At 39.8% G+C, this 22834-nt stretch overlaps 2 protein-coding genes across 2 annotated transcripts; both read left to right on the forward strand.

Annotated features, from left to right (window-relative positions):
* Positions 1-8188: 8188 nt before the first annotated feature.
* LOC109213198 lies at positions 8189-9682 on the forward strand. Its single transcript, XM_019376959.1, has 3 exons — positions 8189-8330; positions 8372-9162; positions 9257-9682. The coding sequence occupies exons 1-3, from the start codon at positions 8189-8191 to the stop codon at positions 9680-9682; spliced, it is 1359 nt and encodes a 452-aa protein (XP_019232504.1).
* Positions 9683-19154: 9472 nt separating this feature from the next.
* LOC109213200 lies at positions 19155-19997 on the forward strand. Its single transcript, XM_019376960.1, has one exon. The coding sequence runs from the start codon at positions 19155-19157 to the stop codon at positions 19995-19997; it is 843 nt and encodes a 280-aa protein (XP_019232505.1).
* Positions 19998-22834: the final 2837 nt, after the last annotated feature.

Below are 22834 nucleotides of genomic sequence, written 5' to 3' on the forward strand. Positions count from 1 at the left end.
TGGGTAAGGTGGCAACAAGGTGGAGGTATAGATTGGAAATGGCAGACCTGGGCAATCTAAGGCAGAAAATTAAGATGAGAACAAGGAGACTCATGATATGTTATGGTCAAATCCTTGAGGAGGAGATCATAGCATATAATTTTTCCACTAACCATGTTTTCTTTTTTGCAGGTACTGGCAGTAGCTCCTTGCTGCAATTAGGAATCAACCTTCCATGAGTGGTATTAGTACTATGTGCTCATTCCCATGAAGGAAGATTACTAAGGAACATCAGGGAATTAGGGAGAGCTTTCAGAACAGCAAATGATATAGCTTGGCTCCAAAGTCATTGTGGATTGTTATCAAAGTTACACAGGTTATATAGGGTAATCAATCATATAGAGTGTCACATGAGAGTGCCAGGAAAAATGTATGTTTACACACATTTTAACCGGACATCAACTACAAAGAACATAGTGCAGGACTTGAACAGATATAATTCGAAAGAGACATTGGTACTTCAAAGTTTGATGCAGTACATTAAGTCTTCACATCATACAGGGAACCAGGCAAGTTTGGATATAGTGCAAACACCATTGCCTACATGGACCATCACTATGATTTTGCTTTGCATTTTGATACAAATCCAAAGGGTGGTATTAGCACCTAGTGCTCATTCCCTTGGAGGAGTGTTAAATGCAGGCAAAAATAATAATGCATGGTACAATAGGCACAGCAGATGGCAAAGTACACAGAAGCATAAAACATGCAGTTGTTTGAGATGGAAATCAAAAATGGAAACTAATATAGTGATCCTGCATTGTATTTTAGTACGAATCCAAAGGGTGGTATTAGCACCTAGTGCTCATTCCGTTGGAGAAGTATTAAATGCAAGAAAATGCAGGAATGCAAGGGGAAGCAGACTCAATATATGGCAAAATTCATACGAGGCTACATGTTTCATATCATTGATCTGGAGGTTATAGATGGGAATGAAGAGGAGATTGTGGATCATTTTTCAAATGAAGTATAATATACAAACAATCCATGATCAACAATATACAATGGGCACAAGTAGGAACAACTAGAGAGCACAGAAAGAAAAAGGAAATATCAGCAAGTGGATAAAGATCTGGACGAAAGGCAGCTTTTGGAGAGGAAATTTGGAACCAATGGTCACACTCAAGACTGTCATACCACTACAATATGATAGACTGACAGATATAGAGGGACAATATACAAATAATACAAAAGAAACAGGTGTGGGAGAAGGTGAAAATGGCAGCAGATGTTCGAGGATCACAGAAAATTTCACAGCATTTCAGCGTAAGGATTGGTATAGTGCAGAAGTATCATTTATGTCCAGATTTCATAAGGAGAAAATGGCGATCAAAAGGGCAAGGACACTGATAAGTGAAGTGCAGGAATTGGTGCAGCAAGGGGATACAGTAACAAAAGTGGCTATCAAGGTTAAATCAGGCTATTCTTGCAAACACCGGGCAGCTGACGTTATGGAGCTTCAATGGCTAGTTTTTAAATTGTTTAGATTTTTTAGACTTGGTTATGTAATATCAAGGTGGAATATCTCACTCCTCTTTGATAATAGGATATATATAGGTATCAAAGTTGAATTTTTACATTTTGTAAGACCTCCAGACATGATTTTGTTTTTGTTGATTTAGATATATAAAATAGCCCTAGGCATACTGCCTAGTGGATTTTGCCAAAAAAAAAAACCCTAAACCCTCTCTCTTGGGCGACATGCAGAACTAAGGGCTGCCATGGACGTGCAGCCCTCTCCCTAGCTTCAAGCTGTGGGAGAGATGGATTCCAGCCCTAAAACAAATACATATGCTTCATTACTGTCGTCCAAATCACAACCAGTAACCAAAACAATCCTTAGACCTGTCCAACATGTTCATGGACAACTAATGATGCAATTTTCGTTTAAGGAATTGGAGGAATATGCAATTGAAGAAGGCCTTCACCAAGCTGTGGTGATGAAGCTGTCATATGGTGCGCCAGAGCTGCTAGAACTTCGAAATATGATTCCAGCACAAGTTGGGATTAAAGGTCGCTGCTTGATAGGCTTGCTCGCGTTTCGGCAGTTGTTGATTCGTTGTGATGCACATGAGAATTTTGTAGCAGTTGTCTCAAAGTAGGTTGGTTATCTACAGTACAAAGGACAACAACATCAATATCGTACATTCCCATGGACTTAAGATTACAATCCTAAGGCGGAGACGTCAAAAGCAGTGGCATGGGTGTCGTTTCCTGATTTGCCGACGAACTTATTTGCGAAGAAGCCTTTATTATCAATTGCATCAGTTGTGGGAAAACCTATTGCTATTGATAAAGCAACAAAAACTAGGACAAGACCTAGCACAGCTAGGGTAAAGGTAATTCTTGATCTCCTTGACAAGCATCCCAAGAATATAAAGTTACAATTTATCGACGAGAAATCTGGTAAGGTTATTGAGCATCTACAGGATTTTCTGTTTGATAATCTTCCATCATATTGTAATGTGTGCAAAAGACAAGGACATGCTGGTGAAGATTGTCGTTCATTGATTAAAAGGAATAGGGCGAATGATGATATGCAACAGGAGGAAAATTTGATCGACAACACTGTTGATAATGATCGTGTACTACATGCTGAAGTTTTGGCTTTGGCTGAGGAGATGAGCAAGGTGGAAAAATTACAAGGGGATGCTAGGGATTATTTAAATGCTAAGGCGCAGCAAAAATCTAATGCATCAATTGATGGTCCACAATAAACTGCTGTTAAGGCAACTGATAAGGTTGGTTCTGGTGATGCAGGGCAAAATCTTGTTTCTGGTGCAACTGTTCCAGTTGCTGAAGCCCTTGCTAGAGTTGCTCAAGACTTGATGGCTGAAAAAAATACTATGGTTGATCGAGGTTTAGCTGGGGATTCAAAAGGTTCAGCTATTGAAGCTGGGCAACTTCAGCAGATGAGGGAGGATAGTGCATTAGCTGTAGGTGTTCGAGCTATTTTTGCCAAAAATAATGCAGCAGTAGATCCAATTGCTACTGTTGTTGTGCAGGATGCTAAGGAGCTTGATCAAGTTGCATCAGTGTTTGATGGATCAGGGCAGACTATAGTGCAACAAGCAGCTCCTGCTAAGTCTCTAGATGCAAAGACTGTTAAATCTATTGCTGCAGTTGAAAAACCAACAGGTGCTACTGTTGTACATGATGAGGGGCAAGGTGTAGATGCTTCAGGTGTTAGGGCAGTACTGAAGAAATCTGGAGAGCAACATGTAACAGCTGATACGGAGGAAGGAATTGGAGTAGGTGCAGTACGTGAAGCTGAGGAGCAGACTCACAAATCTAACTTAAAGGCAGCTGACTTATTAAAATCTGATCCTCAAGCTCGATCAAAAATGAGGGGCTGGTCAGTGGTGAATCATACACAATCTTCACCTAGCGAAAAGAAGGTTCCAGTGCATAAAAGTCAGGTTAATGATTCAAAGAACATCACTGTTGCTACATCAAATACTAGGCAATCTGTTGCTGCTCATAAACAAGTAACTGATGCATTAAATTCAGGTTCTCAAGGTGTGCAACAATATAAAGAAGGAGACTTTACAGTAGTAAATCGATCAAACTTGTCTCCTAACAAAAAGAACCCTCGAGGTCCCACAAATTAGGTTATAGACGTGAATAACCTCAGGTGTGCTAACTCCTTTGATGTTTTGATGAATGAATCTGTGGAGAGGGATGGTGAGAAGAACGTACCGCAGGTTGATCATGATTTAGCTTCAAAAAATAAGCTGTCTAACTCTCCAAACAGTGGAAAGCAACAGCAGTTCATGAAGAATGCAGATGCTCGATCAAAAAGCTTAAAAGATCTTGCTCTTGTTCCTGTTGACGAGCAAATAACTGGGGCAGTATCTAATGCAGCCTCAAAGATGAACTTGGTGGAGGAGCTAACGAGTAATCAAGCACATAGCTCCAATGCTCCGACCTTGCATTTCTCCAGTCCACAGGTGGAAAAAATTATCAAAGATGCCCAGAACGCGATGATGTTGCATACTAATATGGTTAAACAACCTTTGGTAACTTTGAACACTTCTGTCTATGAAGTACCATCACAATTGTTGGAATCGTTTGGGGAGCATGGAGGAGATACTGGGCAGTTGGTGCTGTCCACAGGAAACAACAATGAGGTTATTAAAGCAAATGTGATGGCGATGACAATTAAATCTAAGCTATGGGATGATCAACCTGAGTATGATGATGAAGAAGATTTGGGTGTTGATTTTGCGGAGGATTCTTCTGATAAAGGTGATAGGTGTAGTGGTGATGAGGAGATGTTATCAGTAGTTTCTCCATCCTTTCCAAAAATTGGAAGTTCTTCTAAGTTAGGATCAGGAAGCAAGCTTAATGCTAAAGCTCCTGATTTTATTCCTAAGACAAGGCAGCAACATAAGACATCTGGAACAACTTTGCAAGAATTTTCAGTAGCAAATCAATTTGGGCAGCAGCAGATCTTGTCGAGCAGTACAACTGCTAGTCTTCCAGTAATAAATCTGCCTGCACAGCAGCAGCAATTGAATGCAAAAACTGAGCAGCAGTTGAATGCAAGCACTCCTGGAGCAAACTCGATTGGGCAGCAGTAGTTGTCTGGAGCAATGTCGAATGGGCAGCAACACATTTTAACAACCAATGCACCTGCCTTTGTCCCTAGTAATTCTCCAGCTGCAATAAACAAAGCTGGGCAGCAGCAGCAGACTCCAGTAGCTGCAGTAACGCCAACAACTGTGGGACAGCAGCTGCAGGCTATAACAGCACCTGGTATCACGTTGGAGGACAGAAATCTTCTTGATGCTTTGGTAAGTTCTAAGCCCCTAAACTTTGTTAACACAAAGCAAGTGGTTAGTACAGGTCGCTTGAACAAGACCAACAACAAACAGCAAGGCACACAACACAGTCAAAACAAGGCAGGTTTGGTAAATAAAGAAGATGGAAATGCTTTGGCGTTTCAAGATCTTGGTCAAGACATGCCAAATCCTGTAAATTTGGGGAAAGATGTTTATGAAGAAGGTGAGGAAGATGCAATTCTACAACAGTGCCGGGCAGAGGCAGCAAGGAAAGGTGATTTGTCACCAATGCATAGCGGACAAAGCAAGAAGTCTCATACAAGGAAAAAAAGTTGGGACGGCAGAGTGAATGAAGATGCAGTTGTTAGGCGACTTCCAATGAGAGTTGCCAAACAAAAACAGGCTGCCCCATCTACATCTACAAAGTCCAATCGTTCAAAAAAGAAAGCATGAATTTTGAAGACATTTCGAAAAGGGTTGATGATGAAGACAAGAGTCTACAAGTTCAAGATTTTAAAAGACTAGAGAAGAAAGAACAACATAATTACTTTTACATTTTTTTATTTTTCCATCACATTAGCATAATCCTATGTAATATCATCACAGAGTATGTTATAAACTCAGAGTATGTTATAAACTCTGTGATGATCATAGAATACTTAGTGCTTTCTAGTTCTTTCTTTTTACATGCATGCTAGTAGGTGAGGCTTTTTATTTGCCTCAATAGGATTAGTAAGGTAAGGTTTAGCCCAGTTTATGTTGCTCTAGTCCTATGCCTTTGGAAAGATATCCAAATGGCTATGAGATTATATGCCCTCGTGAGACTTTGCCGGCAGCTACACCATGATTCCTCTACATGAGGCTGCCTTAAGGGCATTGTGAGGCGCAGATGAGTGATTATATAGCCAAGGCATAGAGGCAACACTACTGGTGCTATTGTCCCCCTTATTTGTACTCGTCCTATGTGGTTCTTTTTTGCTTTTTATTATTAATAAAACTAGCCCTAGGCACCTGCCTAGTGGATTTGCTAAAAAAAAAAACCCTAAACCAAAAGCTGTTAAACCAGCTTGAGAGCTCTGGCGATTGGCGATCAGGAGAAGACAAAATCGCGAACATTCTGTTTGCTCTGCCATGGCCACTCCGGCCGGTGGCCAGCCACCTACAATAGCTGGGCCACCTCCCCAACCCTCCCCCACCCCTACCCAGCCATGCACGATAACAAAAAACACAACAGAACCCATGAATTATGCAAACGCAGTAAAACCATCGTCGAACAATGTGGCCATGACTGATCGAGCAGCGAGTATAGAGCCTATTGCCCTTAGGCGAGCTACATTGCATCAAGGACAACCTTTTGTTTGTTTTACTGAAGCAGAAGTTGAGCGCATGAACATGATCGAAGGTTTACAATACGCAGTGGTATGCAAATTTTAATACCGATGGCCTGAGCTTAATGAGCTACGTCGAATTCTGCCTAGTCAATGTGGGATTAAAGGTGAATGCACTATGGGTTATTTACGTGATAGGCATGTGTTAGTTAGATTGACTCTATGGCAGGATTTTATTGAATTTTCTTCAAAGGGAGTACATTATGTCAAAGACAAGTTTGGAGATGAGTATCAACTTAGAACACTGATTTATGATTCTAAGTTTAAGGTTGGGGAGGAGACACCAAAAGTTATGGCATGGATTTCATTCCCTAATTTGTTGCCAACGTATTTTGTTAAGGAATGCTTGTTCTCCCTAGCTTCAGCAGTTGGTAAGCCATTGCATCTTGATCAAGCTATTGTGAACAAAACTAGGCCTAGCTGTGCACGTGTTAAAGTTTTGGTGGATTTATTGGCTGATCTTCCTAAGAAGGTACGTATGGATATTGTGAATGAAAATACTGGTGATATTAGAACAGAATGGTTAAACATAAAGTATGATTATCTTCCTAAATATTGCAAGGAATGCAAACTTCAAGGACATGATATGTTTGAGTGTTGGAGATTGCATCCTGAGCTTATGCAAAATAAAGAAGAGAAATAGAAGGTTGCAACAAGTGTTGTACAAGAACAGGAGAAAAACAATGCCCCATTGATGATATTGTCCAGTGGTAGGGTGGTTGGCAATGTAGGTGCACAATGGAAAGAAGTTAGGGATAAGAGAGGTCAGGCCAAAGAAAAGCAGAATGAGGAACTAATAAAATCTGGCAAAGAGTTAGTACCTATGGAGAAGCATGCAGCAGTTGTGTCTCAACAGGTGCAAACAAATAATAAATTTGCAGTTTTAGATATGGCTAATAGTGAAGATAATGCTAATAAGCAATTAGCCTTAGTGGAAGAACAAGTACAGCAATGTAACAAGCATGATACTCAGGAACCAGTTGGTTTAAATCCAGCAGCACCAGCATTCATGCCTAAATCTCCAGGAACTGATAAGGGAAAGAAAAGTGGAAAAAAGAACAAGTTAGTAGTCCTAGCTGCTAGCTCAGCTCCAGGTGGAATTAATGTACAAAGACAAAGAGAAGAAGTAAGAAGTATTGAAAAAAAGAATGCAGTTCAACAAGCTAAGGAGTCTACAGCTGCATGGGTACAAAGGGCATTTAAAGAAAATTAGGTAGCTACCAATACATCAATTCAAGAAATACCATCTCAGGATACTAGAGTGGACTTGGCAATTGCAGGAGACAAAGACAATGATGAGATTGAAGATACAGAGTTTGAAATTTTTCAAAACAAGGAGAAAGCAAATTGGAAGGGAGGTAAACTATGGTCAGATCAAGCAGAAGAAGACACAGAAGAAGGAATAATTCCTGATATGATACAAAGTGAAGATGAAATTGGAGGAGACAAAATGGAAGAGGAAGATCAAAGTGTGAATGACAAGACAAAAGATACAAAGAATTCAGAAGGGCAAGCTTTACTGATTACTACAGGAAATGATGAACTTCTCCAGCAAATCAAGGAAAAAGGATGCAGCAATGAGAAGAGTATTATCAATGGTGAGGCAACTAAAGGAGGGGATATCAACATCATTGATCCAGGGGGAACAGTACAAGAAAGAATTGGTGATCCTGATGGTATTGATAATGCAGCTTCATGTGATGCTAAAAACAACAATGAACAGACAGTAGAACTTAACATGCAAAGCTCCAAGGTAGCTGAATCAAAAGAGAGACATGTAGTAGAGGAGAATAAAAAAGATAAGTTACAGGAATTAACAGGAACCAATGCTCCAGTAGTTCCTGCAAAAGTGCAGAGTGACAATCTGCAGGAAGATCATACTACTACACTTATTCCACAAGGCTCAAGAGAGGTGGCCTCTCAGGGAATAAGGAGATAGAGGAACAAAGGGAAAGTACAGAACACACTGGCAGGGATATGGATGAGGAGTCGACTGCTCAGAACTTCATAAATGTGGCCAAACAAGGTGATCTTTCACCTAGACATATGGAACAAGCAAAATCTACTCTCAAAGGTAGAAGGAAGCAAGCAAAGGAGACATCAACAGCCCCAGCAGGAGGTGTGCAGACTAGGAGGACTCTGTCTAAAAATCAAAACCAGTAATGGATGCTATCATTTGGAATGTTAGATCAGTGAATACCATGCAGGCATTTGAAAGGCTAATTACAATGCACAGACAACACCATTTTGAATTCATTGGAGTTATTGAACCTATGCAACAATCAAACAAGATGGAAAGATATAGAGCAAGAATAGGTTTAGCACAAGCAGTGGTGAACATATCAAACAAAATCTGGGCTTTTATAGATGAAATCTTTGAGGTTACTATCTTATATAATATGACTCAACAGTTGACTCTAAGATTGTTTCACACTGAAACATATGTTGAGCTCATCCTTACACTTATTTATGCAAAATGTGATCATATTGAAAGAATAGAGTTGTGGGACACATTGTTTGCAATGGCCTCAGATATGGCAGTGCCTTGGCTAGTGGGAGGTGATTTTAATGTAATTTGGGATGAAGAAAAGAAGTTTGGAGGATTGCCAGTATCTATCAATGAGGTTGATGATTTTAGGCATTGCATCAATACTTGTAATTTGACTGATTTAGGATTCAAAGGAAGCATATATACATGGTGGAATGGAAGATCAGAGGAGGACTGTATTTTTAAAAGACTGGATAGATGTTTTGGCAATATTGAACTGCAGCAGACCTTTCCTGGGCTGGAGATTACTCATTTGTCTAAAACTGGTTCGGATCATTGTCCAATGCTGCTCAAATGTGATATTGAAACCCCTCCTATCAAGAAGCCCTTCAGATTTCTTAATTTCTGGGTGAAACATGCATCATTTAAGGATGTAGTAAAGGAAAATTGGAAGCAGATTTCTGTGCTAATCCTTTTGTGATCTTCAATTACAAGTTAAAAAGTTGAAGAAAGCATTAACTACCTGGAGTAGAGCTACTTTTGGGGACATTTTTCAGAAGATAGCAAGTTTGGAAGAAGTAGTGCTAGTACATGAAAGGCAGTTTGAAGTGTCTCCTACTCAGATGAACAAGTTAAGGTTACAAAAAGTGCAGGCAGAGATGATAAAATACCTGGCATTAGAAGAAGAGTTCTGGAGACAAAAAGCTGGCATGATGTGGTTTAAGGATGGAGATAGAAATACAAAGTTTTTCCATGCACAAGTGAATGGGAGGAGGAAGAGATTGAAGTTAACAAGAATCAAAAATAATCAAGGTGATTGGTTAGAAGAAGATCATTTGATAGCTGAGGAGGCTGTACAATTTTATAAGGAGCAGTTTACTGAGAGTGTAGTTCCTACTACATTTGATATTCTAAATCATGTTCCTACAATGATTGATAGTGAGCAGAATGAGAAGCTGATGGAAATGCCATCAAAAAAATGAAGTGAAGCAAGCAGTAATGGGGCTAAATCCAGATTCTGCAGGTGGTCCAGGTGGGTACACAGGTGCATTCTACCACACATGCTGGGAAATTATTGGAGATGATATATTTGAGATGGTAAAAGCATTCTTCTGTGGACAGCAGTTACCTAAGTGTGTTACACACACAAACTTAGTACTATTGCCAAAGAAAAAAGAAGTCAGCTCTTTTGCAGATATGAGGCCAATTAGTCTTAGCAACTTTGTCAACAAGATTTTTTCTAGGGTCATTCATGAGAGACTTGTTGATATGCTTCCAAACTTGATTTCAGAAGAGCAGGCAGGATTTGTCAAGGGAAGAAGTATAGTGGAGAATGTACTATTAACACAGGAGATCATTACAGATATTAGACTCAGAACAAAGGCAGGGCCAAATGTGGTGATTAAGTTAGATATGGCCAAAGCCTATGATAGGCTCTCATGGTTGTTCCTGACTAAAATGCTTAGAAGAATGGGATTTGCAGAAAGTTTTATAGGAATGATCTTTGATTTGGTCGGAAACAATTGGTATTCTATACTAGTTAATGGACAGCAACATGGATTTTTCAAATCATCAAGGGGAGTGAAACAAGGTGATCCCTTATCGCCTACCTTGTTTATATTAGCTGCAGAGGCATTATCTCGTGGTTTGAACTCTCTTCACTCAAACCTATATTTCTGTGGTTTTGGTTTGCCAAAATGGAGTCTAAAAATAAATCACCTCTCATATGCTGATGATACTATCATCTTTTGCTCATCGGATGATACTTCCTTAAGATTAGTGATGGAGGTTTTACATGCTTATGAACTTGCATCTGGACAGCTGGTGAATAAAAACAAATCAGCCATCTACTTGCACCACTTAACTGATAATGGGGTGATTAATAAAGTGGAAAGGATTACAGGCATTGGGAGGCAAGATTTTCCTTTCACTTACTTAGGCTGCCCTATTTTTTATGCAAGAAGAAGATTGGACTACTATCAGGTATTGATCACAAAGATCATGGATAAGTTACAGTCTTGGAAAGGCAAATTATTATCAATAGGAGGCAGGGCAGTACTGATTGCAAATGTGTTACAAAGCATGCCCATACACTTATTATCAGCTGTCAATCCACCAGGCTATGTGATCAACAGATTGCATAAAATTTTTGCAAAATTTTTTTGGAGCAGTAATGTAAGTGGAAATACCAGACATGGGCATCATGGACTAATCTCTGTATGCCATATGAGGAAGGAGGCGTTGGATTTAGATCCCTTCATGATGTTGCAAAGGCTCTTTTTTGCAAACTGTGGTGGAACTTTAGGACAAAGCCAAGTTTGTGGAGCTCTTTTATGAGTCAAAAATACTGCAAAAAGCTAAATGTAGTAATAGTGCCATGGAGGGAGGGGTCTCACATTTGGAGAAAAATGCTTGAATGTAGAGATTTGATCGAACATCAAATAGTTTGGAAGCTTAAGATGGGATCAGCAATGTTTTGGTTTGATAACTGGACAGAGCTAGGAGCATTGCACTTTCAAGTTCCTCCAGACTTTGGGGTAGATGAAAACATTTTCAATGTGTATGAAGTTGTAGAAAATGGAGTGTGGAATGTGCAAAGGATTATGGAGTTACTACCTGCAGATCTGGCTCAGCACATATTGCAGAATATCAGACCACCAAAGGAGGACAATGTCTTAGACTCTCCATATTGGATGCTTGAATCGAAGGGTCATTTCTCAGTAAAATCTGCTTGGGAGTACCTTAGAAGAAGGGACAATCCAAAGGTAGCATATAAGTTGATGTGGGTGAAGGGACTGCCATTTAAGATTTCCTTTTTTATGTGGAAGGTGTGGAAAGCAAAATTGCCTCTAGATGACTTCATGCGTCGGATAGGATATTTTATGCCATCCATGTGTTGGTGTTGTGCTGAATCGAAAGAGGAGTCTTTGGTACATTTGTTCTTCACATCAAATGCAGCAAGAACAGTATGGAATTACTTTCTAAGAAGGGCAGGTATTGCAGTTGATTCCTTGACATTGCACCAGGCTATCACTAAATGTTGGACTGCACCAGTGTTACAAAGAATTAAACCAATCATGCAAGCTTTACCAGCGTGTATAGTATGGGAACTTTGGAAGAGGAGGAACTCTTTAAAATATGGAAATGTTGTATCAGTGAATAGGGTCATATACCAGGTATCATCAAACCTTCAAGCTTTGGTTAAGCTTAGAAAGCCTGGTCTTGTGGTACCTCACAGATGGCAGAATCTTTTAACTATGTTAGAGAACTACCTTCGTAAGTTGAAGTATGAGAAGGTCCTATGGGAATTGCCTATGGAGGGCTGGATTAAAGCAAACTCAGATGGGGCATCTAGAGGGAACCCTGGGAGAAGTGCAATAGGTGTGTGTTTGAGAGATGAGGAGGGAAACATAAAATATGCAGAAGGAAGAGAAATTAGGGAGGGATCAAACAATGCAGCAGAGGCAATTGCAGCAGTTGAGGCATTAAGAAGGTGCAGAGCCATGAATTTCAGTAAAATTTGGCTTCAAACAGATTCAATGATGCTTAAGAACATTATTGATGGACTATGGAAGCCACCTTGGAATATCGTGGAGGAAGTGGAAGAGATCAGGAGGTTAGTAGAAGGGTGTAGCTTCAGAATCTCTCATATTTTCAGAGAAGGAAATAAACTTGCAGACCATTTGGCAAACTATGCACTTGACCATGGCAACATTGAAAGCTATGATTTTTGGGATCTTGATGTTCATAGTAGGAGGATTGTTAACGAGGATAAGCTTCAATGTCCACATATAAGAGTAAAACCTGCAAAAAACTAGAAGGAGAAGGGGAGTTAATACAGGAGAAGGAGAATGGATTCATCACTTGTAGTCATCATGTTCAAATCTGTAAAGAGGAGAACACGGTGATCAATGTTTTCACTAACATAGTTTTTTGTTTTGCAGGTACAGCTGATGTACTATTTGCCTATGTGGTAAGGGAATTTCAATTGGTGGTATTAATGCTTTTCTGCATTCAATCCAATGAAAGGAACCTGCAACTAGGCAATAGTACAATTGATGGGAGGAGCAACAAGAAAAGAAAAATGGATCCACCAACAGGTGGAGTTAAAAAACAAGAGGAAAGCAGGAAAAGATTGCCCAGAATGTCTAAAAGAAGTGGGCAATATCAATGTCAAAGAACAGATGATAGAGATAACAATGTAGGATCCCAAAGATGCAGGAATCTGCCCAGAATGTCTAAGAGAAATGGGCATTTATCTAAAAGGCTGTTAAGGTACTGCAGAATTCTAATGGATATAGGAGGAAGAGGGGGCTTAGTTAAGGATATAAGGAGTCAGACCTTGCAGGGGTTAGAACAGGAGGATAATAAAAATAAAGAGGCAATAACTGGAAGGCAACTAAATGAGGAGGATCATGAGATAAAGTTCAGAAGCAAGGTGATGAAGATTAGGAAAAGTAGGTTCATGGAATTCCTGGTTATTAAAAATCATATAGGGACATCTGATATTAGCAACATAAGGGAGACTCAAGAGGGACAGAGTATGAACAAAGAAAAAAAAGTAAGGCTGTCCAGAAGATTTAATCGAAATGGACAGCAGGAGTTAGCAGCTGCAAAACATAAGGACAAAATAGAAGGAATGTGTATGGGGGTCTCAGGAATGGATAGAGTAAGATCAAGGGATACAGGGAGTCAGGCAGCATTAGAAGTAACAACTCACACGAACCATAGAAAGGAGATAGAGGTGTCAAGGTGCAGATGGTATGAAGGAGGGGCTCTCAGTAGCAGTAGCAGCATAGAAGGGAAGAGTATACTGGAAAGAGTAGTGGAGTTAGTAAGAAGGAGTCACAAGGAACTTCTGATCCTTAATCTTGTGGGAAAGAAGGTGCTAAAAGTGGGTGATAAAAGGTGTAGTAGGAGCAAAAGGAAACCTGGAACCATTTGTGATCATCACAGTCAAATCCTATTGGAAATGAGTGTGGTGATCCTTTTTGATGCTAACATAGTTTTCTTTTTTGCAGAAAAACTTACTGTGGTCATGCCCTATCCTTTGAATAACTCTTACTTGGTGGTATTAGTACCATGTACTCAATCCAAGAAGAGGGAAACAAGGAAAGGCACAAGCATGACAAGGCAAGCTAAAGGAAGGCAGCTGAGTGATTCAAAAATATCGAGGAACTGTGATACTTCATTGCAGTTTCCATGTCTCAAATTCATAGGACGCATAATCAAATCAGCTGCAATGCAATCACAACGAAAGAACAAGAGTAGTATCAACCTAATACTACCCAGTTTCACGTGTACAAAGCAGCAGGATCAATGCAGCAATCAAGGCAGAATTGACACGAAAATGGGCTACAATTACAAATGTTGGGAAATGGATTTAGATCGTAAGAGTTGCAGGAATGAACATATGGATTATATCACTAAAATGAGAGGAAAATATGCTGTAAATAAGCATGGAATAATCATCAGCTACAGCAGTAAGTGGGCAAGACCAAGGATAAACGACGAAAGTGGCTACTATTGTAAACGGACGTTAACTGGAGCAGGAAGCGGCTATTATTGGAATTTGAATAATTCAAACTGGACTTGGGCGGATATGAAATGCAGATACATGGCGGAACTGGGCCACATTGGGCTAGTCTCCTTATTTACAATGATTCATAGATCTAATGTCATACCAATATTGAGTTCATTATTCAATTTTGGTAATAGGGCTAATGTAATTTTCAAAGTCTATCACCTTCATTTTGTAGGATACTCAGACATGATATGTTTTTATTATTTTGATTTATAAAAAACTAGCTCTAGGCTTTGCCTAGTGGATTGCTAAAAAAAAACCTAAACCAAGGCCAATGAGAAATTGTAACAAAGTGCGCGCCTAGAGAGAGAAGCTTTGGCGAAATCTAGGGCGATTAGAGAGAGAAAGCTCGCGCCTCGCTTCCATGGCCACGCCGGCCACTGCCCAGCCTTCGCCGGAGGTTGGGCAGTCGTCTACAATCCCTACTACAACCCTACAACCATCTACTAATCCAAAAACAATCCAAACCTACACGAATCTGCTACAACCACAAGCATTAAATACTCCCATGCACGTACAAAGTGTAAACTTGAAGCCTGTCGAGATTTTACATGGAGAACCAATGGTTCGATGGAAGAAATCTGAAGTTAAACAATCTATAATACAACAAGGATTGCATCTAGCAGTTCTGGGCAAATTTCGTATGGAAAGCCTATGATCCAAGAATTGAGGAAGGCAATTCCAATCCAATGTGAGCTTAAGGGTGCTTGTTTAGTTGGTTTGATTGAAGATTCTCATGTCTTGATCAAGTTATCGTTAATGGAAGATTATATACACTTATTGTTGAAGCCTGCTTTTTATTTGAAAGCGCAAGGTGATTAGTGGCAGATGAGATGTACGAAGTGGAGTCCATGGTGGTCTCCGGAGGTTGAGACACCAATTGCAATTGCTTGGATCTCTTTCCAAGATCTTCCTCCTAATTTCTTTGGTAAGGAGTTTGTATTTTCATTGGCAAGTGCAGTAGGTAGGCCTTTACATGTTGATCTTGCTACTCAAAATGGTACACGACCTAGTTGTGCTAAAGTGAAGGTGGAGGTGAACTTGCTTGCAACACTGCCACAAAGAATTAAAATTATTGAAGAAGCTGATGATACAGGTCCTGAGGAATCGAAGTGGATTAAAATTAGGTATGACTATATGCCTAAATACTGCAAGACTTGTAAGAAGCAAGGTCATAATGAACAAGAATGCTGGGTAATTCACCCAGAATTACATAAGAATTTTAGTGGAGAAGGCAAGGATCAAGTGAAGGAGCAAGCAGTAGTAGTGAGTAGTGATGTTGTTGGCACTGCTGCAAATTCTACGAAGGTTCTATCAAGTGGAAAAGTACTTGGGAAACCTGTCACTAATAATGCTAAACAGGAGTGGATGCAAGCTAGGAAGAACAAGTATCAAAGAGATAAAAGAGGTTACATAATTGTGGAGATCAAGGAGAAGGAAGACAACAAGGGAAAAGGGAAGCTTAATGAAGGTACTGTGATTTCAAAAAATAAATTTGGAGCTTTAGAGGTGGAAGAAGAAGCTCAGCCAATTATGCAAATTACAGATGGTAAAGGCGAAGAAAGAGACAAGGCACTAGGGCAAGATCAAATTTGTAAGGAGAATATCAAAGAGAAGCAGCTGGAAAATAATGGGAATAAAAAGGGGACTTCTCCTAATCCTACTGCTAATGGGATTGGAGAAGGTATCTCGGGAAAATCTGTTTATAAGGAAGGTGGAAAAATGTCAATAAACAAGGTAGAAGTGGAAGCTAGGAAAATAAAAAAGGATGCTGTGGAGAAGGTAAATATGGTAAGGGAGTCAGGCAATATTTTTGGAGTGATACAAGCAACGATGATGCAGCTCGAAAGGAACAAACGATTGAGTGGGTGCATAGGAGATTTAGGACAAGTAAGAATGAACTAAGATTATGCAATGTGGCTACAAACCATTCTTACCAAGAAATTCCCTCTCAAACTTATCAGGATTCTGGGCAAAAAGAGGATATCAATGAGGTCAACTCTGCTAAGACCTTATGGAGTGAGGAGGTCGAGGTTATGGAGAGTCATAGGGTAGGAGAAGAGGTGATATGAGGCAATCGAAAGGGTAACAATCCTGGACAAGCTACTGAAATTATGGGAGCTGCTACAGTAAACCTTAGCAATTGTCAAGCTAGGGTTGAAGATAATTCAAGCTATATGGTGAATCAAGCTGAAGTGCAAACTGGAAAAGATCAAGGAGTAAGTGAGGAAGCTAGAAAGCAAGAGGGATCAGCTCAACAATTGATGAACAAAGAGAAAGGCAATGGAACAGTAAACCCTAGCCAATCTGGGGAGATTTTGGCCTTTGTTGATGGGCTTCCTGTTTATTCTTTGGAGAAGGATCTTGATGGAGATGTTCCTACAGAGGTTAGAAAAGATACAATGTGCCTAGATAAAGAATTAGTGCAAGGGAAGGGGGCTGATCATAATGGAACAATAATTTCTGATTATGTTGCTACAGTAAACCCTAACCTAGGATCTGTGTATGAGCTTCAATTCAAGATGATGCAGGAGAATTTAGGGGATATGGAGAAGACATTAAAGGCACAACATGTAGCTTTGACACCTTATGAACCAACAGAGCAAGCAATTGTTGCAAGAGATTCTGGAGAACTGGAGTCTCTAGCTGTGGCATGTGCATCAGGTACAGGATCACCAATGCAGATCCAACTAAATATGCCATTAAGGAGTCCAAATCAGGTGCTTCATGATATAATTACTCGTAAGGAGTTGCCAGATGATATTCAGCAGACTTTGCTTGAGCAGCAGCTACAATTTGAAGGTGAGGAAGATGATGAATCCACAGCTGAAAATTTTAAAGCTATTGCAAAGGAAGGGGATTTGTCTCCTAAATCAGCAGCTAGAAGTGGGAAGAAAGGGAAGAAAAATCAACCTAAAGAGCTGCAAGCACCTACTAGAATTTTGCCCAGGAGGGCAGCCTCTAATGTATCAAGATGATGATATAAACCCTCATATGGAATATAAGGTCTGTCAAAACTCTGCAGGCCTTTCAAAGGGTTATTAATATGCAGAAGGAGCATGGATTTTTTATTGTTGCACTTATGGAACCAATGCAAAAGTTGAAGTTTCTTTAGAAGTATAGAAGAAGGCTAGGTATGGAAGTTGCAATTTCAAATGTGAATGGAAAGATTTGGTTGTTCCTTGATGCTGTGGTAGAATGGGATCTATTCATAGACACTGAACAACAACTGACAATCAGAGTGTACCATCAAGAACTTGGTAAGCATATTATGATGACTTTTGTCTATGCTAAGTGTTGTGCACTGGAGAGGTTAGAATTATGGGACAATCTGTATTATTTGGCTAGTGATATGGAATTACCTTGTCTAGTAGGGGTGATTTCAATGTTGTGATGGGAGAGGAAGAGAAAATAGGAGGACTGCCAGTGTATCCTCCTGAATATAAAGATTTTGCTTTCTGTGTAAACTCATGTGGATTGTTTGATCTTGGATACAAAGGGAGTCCTTTCACATGGTGGAATGGTAGGCCAAATGAAGAGTGTATATTTAAAAGACTGGATAGAATCCTTGTGAACATGCCATTTCAGAACTTATTCCCTACTATTGAGGTAGAACATCTTATTAGGACAGGATCAGATCATGCTCCCTTGTTGATGAGCTGTGGAGAAGAAGCAATGAAGTTTGTGAAGCCATTCAAATTCCTGAACTTTTGGACAAACCATGAAGCCTTCATAGAGGTGGTAAAGCAGAACTGGAGAGCTGATTTTATTGGAGATCCTTTTTTGATGTTTAAGCAGAAATTGAAGAGGGTTAAGATTGCTTTATCAAAATGGAGCAAATTAACCTATGGGGATATTTTTAAGCAGCTGGCCATTAGAGAAGATGTGGTGAGAATTAAGGAGATGCTATTTGAGGAGGATCCATCTTCTGAAAATAGAGTAGTACTTCAACAAGCACAGGCAGAATTGAACAAATATTTGAACATTGAAGAACAATATTGGAAACAAAAGGCAGGTATGACTTGGTTTGAAGAAGGAGATAGAAACACAAGGTTCTTTCACAATTGTGTAAATGGAAAGAGACAAAAATTGAAGCTGAAAAGGATCATGAACAGTGATGGTGCATGGATAGAGGATCAAGACAAGCTATCAGAGGCTGCTGTAGAGTTTTTCCGGAAACAACTCACTAATGAAGGGGATTCCACAAGTTTTGAGTTGCTGAACAATGTTCCTACAATGGTGTCAAGGGAACAGAATATGGAACTATGTAGATTGCCAACTGTGAAGGAGGTTAAGGATGCTGTGTTTGCATTGAGTAGTGAAAGTGCAAGTGGACCAGATGGTTTTTCAGGTTTGTTCTTTCAAGTTTGCTGGGATATTGTGGGGCAGGATATTCATTCATTGTTAGTGTTGTTTTTTGAGGGTAGTCCATTGCCCAAATCAATAACACATACAAATCTAGTATTACTGCCTAAGAAACCTCAAGTTCAAACATTCTCTGATCTTAGACCTATTAGTCTAAATAATTTTGTCAACAAAATCTTCTCAAGAGTAGTTCATGATAGAATTGAAAAGATCTTGCCCTCATTGATCTCATTGAACCAATCTGGTTTTGTTAAGGGAAGGAGCATCTTTGAGAATATTTTGTTGACACAGGAGATTGTTACTGAAGATTGAGAGGAAAGCTAGCAAATGTTGTGATCAAGCTAGATATGGCCAAGGCATATGATAGGGTGTCTTGGAAATATTTGATGCATGTACTGAGGAAAATGGGGTTTGCAGAATGTTTCATAAACATGGTGTGGAATTTGAACTCTAACAATTGGTATTCAGTGATTGTGAATGGTTAGGCTTCAGGATTCTTTCACTCTATGAGGGGTGTGAAGCAGGGAGATCCTATCTCCCCAGCTTTGTTCATATTGTCTGCAGAAGTGTTATCAAGATCCTTGAACAAATTGTTTGAAGATAGGCAGTTTAGAGGATTTGGGATGCCAAAGTGGTCTGATCCATTGAATCACCTTGCTTATGCAGATGATACTATTATCTTTGCCTCAGCTGATGCTTACTCTCTTCAGAAGATAGTTGATGTCTTGGCATTGTATGAGAGAACCTCTGGCCAGCTGATCAATAAGGCAAAAAGTTCCTATTATGTGCATTCAAAGATTGCTGCAGATTTGAAGAATGCAGTAGCCACAATAACTGGATTTTCTAAAGGGACCTTCCCATTTACATACTTTGGATGTCCAATATTCTACACAAGGAGAAGGAAGAACTACTATAATGACTTGATTCAGAAGGTGAAAGCAAAGCTGCACTCATGGAAAGGGAAGCTTCTATCATATGGAGGCAAGGCTACATTGATCTCAAGTGTACTGCAAAGCATACCAACTCACATATTATCAGTACTTGATCCACCAGATAATGTGATTGAGCATCTCCATAAAACATTTGCAAGATTTTTCTTGAGTAATAAGGAAGAAGGGAGAAGTAGACATTGGACAAAGTGGCAGAATCTATGTCTCCCTAAGGAGGAAGGGGGAATAGGTTTTAGATCTTTATTTGATGTCTCTAAAGCTTTATTTGCAAAACTGTGGTGGAGGTTCAGGACCTCAAATCGCTATGGTCCAATTTCATGTGGAATAAGTATTGCAAGAAGGAATTACCAACTGTGGTACAGTTTAGGGAGGGATCACATGTGTGGAGAAAAATGCTAGAGGCTAGAGATGAAGTAGAACATGAAATACTATGGGAGATGAATAGGGGATCTACTAATATTTGGCACGAAAATTGGACTGGATTGGGAGCTTTATATCACGTAGTTCCTCCAGATTTTCACATCAATGAGGAGCTACAGGAGGTATCAGAATTGAGAGAGGAAGAGCAATGGAATGATGCACTTCTAGACAAAACCTTCCCATTGGAGATTGCAGATCATATTAGGGAAGAAGTGCATTATGCAGTTACTGATGATTATTGGGATACTCCAAGGTGGATGCCTACACCTTCAGGCAAGTTTACTGTGAGTAGTGCATGGAAGATATTGAGGCATAGAGAGCCAGTTAATCCAGATTATGCAAAGCTATGGACAAAAGGACTTCCTTTCGAAATTTCATTCTTCTTTTGGAGAGTTTGGAAGGGAAAGGTCCCTACAGATGATATATGGAGAGATGGGGGATACATGGTGGTGTCTAAATGCTGGTGTTGCTTGCCACCTAAGGAGGATTCATTTCGGCATTTGTTTCTAACCAGTGATACTACAAAATAGGTGTGGAGTACATTTAGTCAGGCTGCAGGTTTGGTGATCAATATAGTGCAGGTCCATCAAGTTATAAAGGAATGGTGGAATGCAAAATGTTGCCCCAAGCTAAAGCCTTTATTTCAGGCTGCTCCTGCAGTAATTCTTTGGGAAATATGGAAGAGAAGGAACACTATGAAGCATGGAGGATCAGTGTCTTGCAGCAGGGTTATTCATGAGGTAAACAAGACATTATATTATTTGGCAAAGGTGAGGTATCCTTGGCTTCCTGGGATTCCGTTGTTGTGGCCTGAGATGATCAGATTCTTTGAGCAATATAAGCCTGTTATAGTGACTAGAAGGGTTACATGGCAGCTTCCATATGATGGTTGGTTCAAATGCAACACAGATGGTGCATCAAAGGGGAATCCAGGTCCTAGTTCGTATGGCTTTTGTGTGAGGGATCACAGAGGGGATTTGATAGTTGCTAGGGCAAGGGAGATAGGTGATACAACAAATATAGTAGCTGAAGCAAAGGCAATTCTTCATGGACTGTCATATTGTGTGGAGAGGCAATTGCATCCTTTGATCATGGAAACTGACTCTTTGGTAATGAGGAAGATTATTGAAGATGAATGGGAGACACCATGGAGTATAGGGGCAGAAGTGCGAAGGATCAAGGAGATCAAAAATTCCTACAATGTGATATTCCAACATGTGTTAAGGGAGGGCAACAAAGTGGCAGATTTTTTAGCTAACCTTGTTTTCTCTTTTGCAGGTACAGTCAACTTTCAATCGTTTCAAGAGTTACCATCAGAAGGAAGAACATTGCTCAATATGGATAAATCACAAATTCCTAACTTAAGAGTTAGGATTGCTAAGAGGAAAGCACCAGATTAATGGATAGGCTACAAAATGCAATGCTAAGTCTGTGTACCTCACTATACTGGAGATTATTAAATGACTACTCAGTGGTATTAGCACGTTTACATGCTCAATCTGAGGGTGATTTGATAATTTGTAGTAGGACATATTACACAGATAAGGCAGGATCACCTTCAGCATCTCAAGCTCTAAGGATCATCATTAGAAACCTCTTCTGGAACATCAATAGGAACATCTCATATCTGCTTACTTTGGTTGTAGTTGCATTCATCCCATGGGCTCTGATTATGTCCAAAAGAGTGCAGGTTCATAATGGTCTTGATAGCATCTTCATACTGACACAATGCAGGTGTTTGATCTTAGCTTCATTGACACAGTATGTCTGCTTACATAATCTGGAAGCAGCAGCTGTTATATGGAACACATCTTCAACTATTCTTATTAGTTTATGTCATCTATATTGGTATAGGATTTGTTGGATACTGTTGTGTCATTATTCAGTGGTATCAGTGTGCTCACACACTCATTCTGGAGATGACACTACAGTAGCCAATGTGCTATGTAATTTGCAGGTGACAATGGCAAGGCTAGTAGATGGCATCACTTTGTATCCTTGGAAGTCATTGCTTGCTTCAGTATTGTGGCTATATTGTTTGGACTTTTTCATTGCCTATACCATCCATACCTTGGCACTTGGTGAGAGCTTGGTTGGTGCTACATGGTACTTGAAATGGGCATTAGAAGTCATACACCGCCACAGAATATGGGAGCATGCATTTGGTTATCATGTAATAGATAATATTAGCTTGTTAGTTAGACTTTCTAGCTTTACATATTTTAAGACTTTTATTAGGTTTTTGCTGGACAAATTGTATATTTTGGACCCTCTTGGGATGTTATCTTTATATATTAGCCACTAGGCTCCATGCCTAGTGGTATATTTGCAAAAAAAAAAAACCCTAAACCCAAAAAAACCCAAAACCAACCAACCGCGCGCGCCTAGAGAGAGAAGCTCTGGCAATTCTGGGCGATTTTGAGGCGATTATAGAGAGAAAGCTCAGCCATGGCCACGCCGGCCACTGCCCAGCCTTCAATGGAGGTTGGGTAGTCGTCTCCTTCACCTATAACAGTCCCCCAACCATCTACAATCCCAAACACAACTCAAAACTACGCAAATCTGCTCAAACCTAATGCATTAAATGCCCCCATGCAGTCTACGTCCAATGTAGCCCTAAAACCAATCGAATATCTTCATGGAGAACCAATCGTACGTTGGAAGAAGCAAGAAGTAAGGCAATCCATTCCTCAACAAGGATTAAATCTGACAGTTCTAGGTAAGTTTTCATATGGGAAGCCTGAGATTCATGATTTACGTAAAATACTGCCCATTCAGTGTGACTTAAAAGGTCCATGTTCAGTTGGATTGATTGA

Source organism: Nicotiana attenuata, unplaced genomic scaffold, assembly GCF_001879085.1.
Source record: "Nicotiana attenuata strain UT unplaced genomic scaffold, NIATTr2, whole genome shotgun sequence".
Lineage (NCBI taxonomy): Eukaryota > Viridiplantae > Streptophyta > Magnoliopsida > Solanales > Solanaceae > Nicotiana > Nicotiana attenuata.

Bases quoted from the DNA above. Each gene is read 5' to 3' on its own strand.
- LOC109213198 (XM_019376959.1), top strand. From the start codon at position 8,189: ATGGATGAGGAGTCGACTGCTCAGAACTTCATAAATGTGGCCAAACAA. The intron at 8,331-8,371 runs GTGTGCAGACTA...AATCAAAACCAG, and splicing joins ATCAACAGCCCCAGCAGGAG to TAATGGATGCTATCATTTGG. The intron at 9,163-9,256 runs GTGCTAATCCTT...GACATTTTTCAG, and splicing joins AAAATTGGAAGCAGATTTCT to AAGATAGCAAGTTTGGAAGA.
- LOC109213200 (XM_019376960.1), top strand. From the start codon at position 19,155: ATGAGGGGTGTGAAGCAGGGAGATCCTATCTCCCCAGCTTTGTTCATA.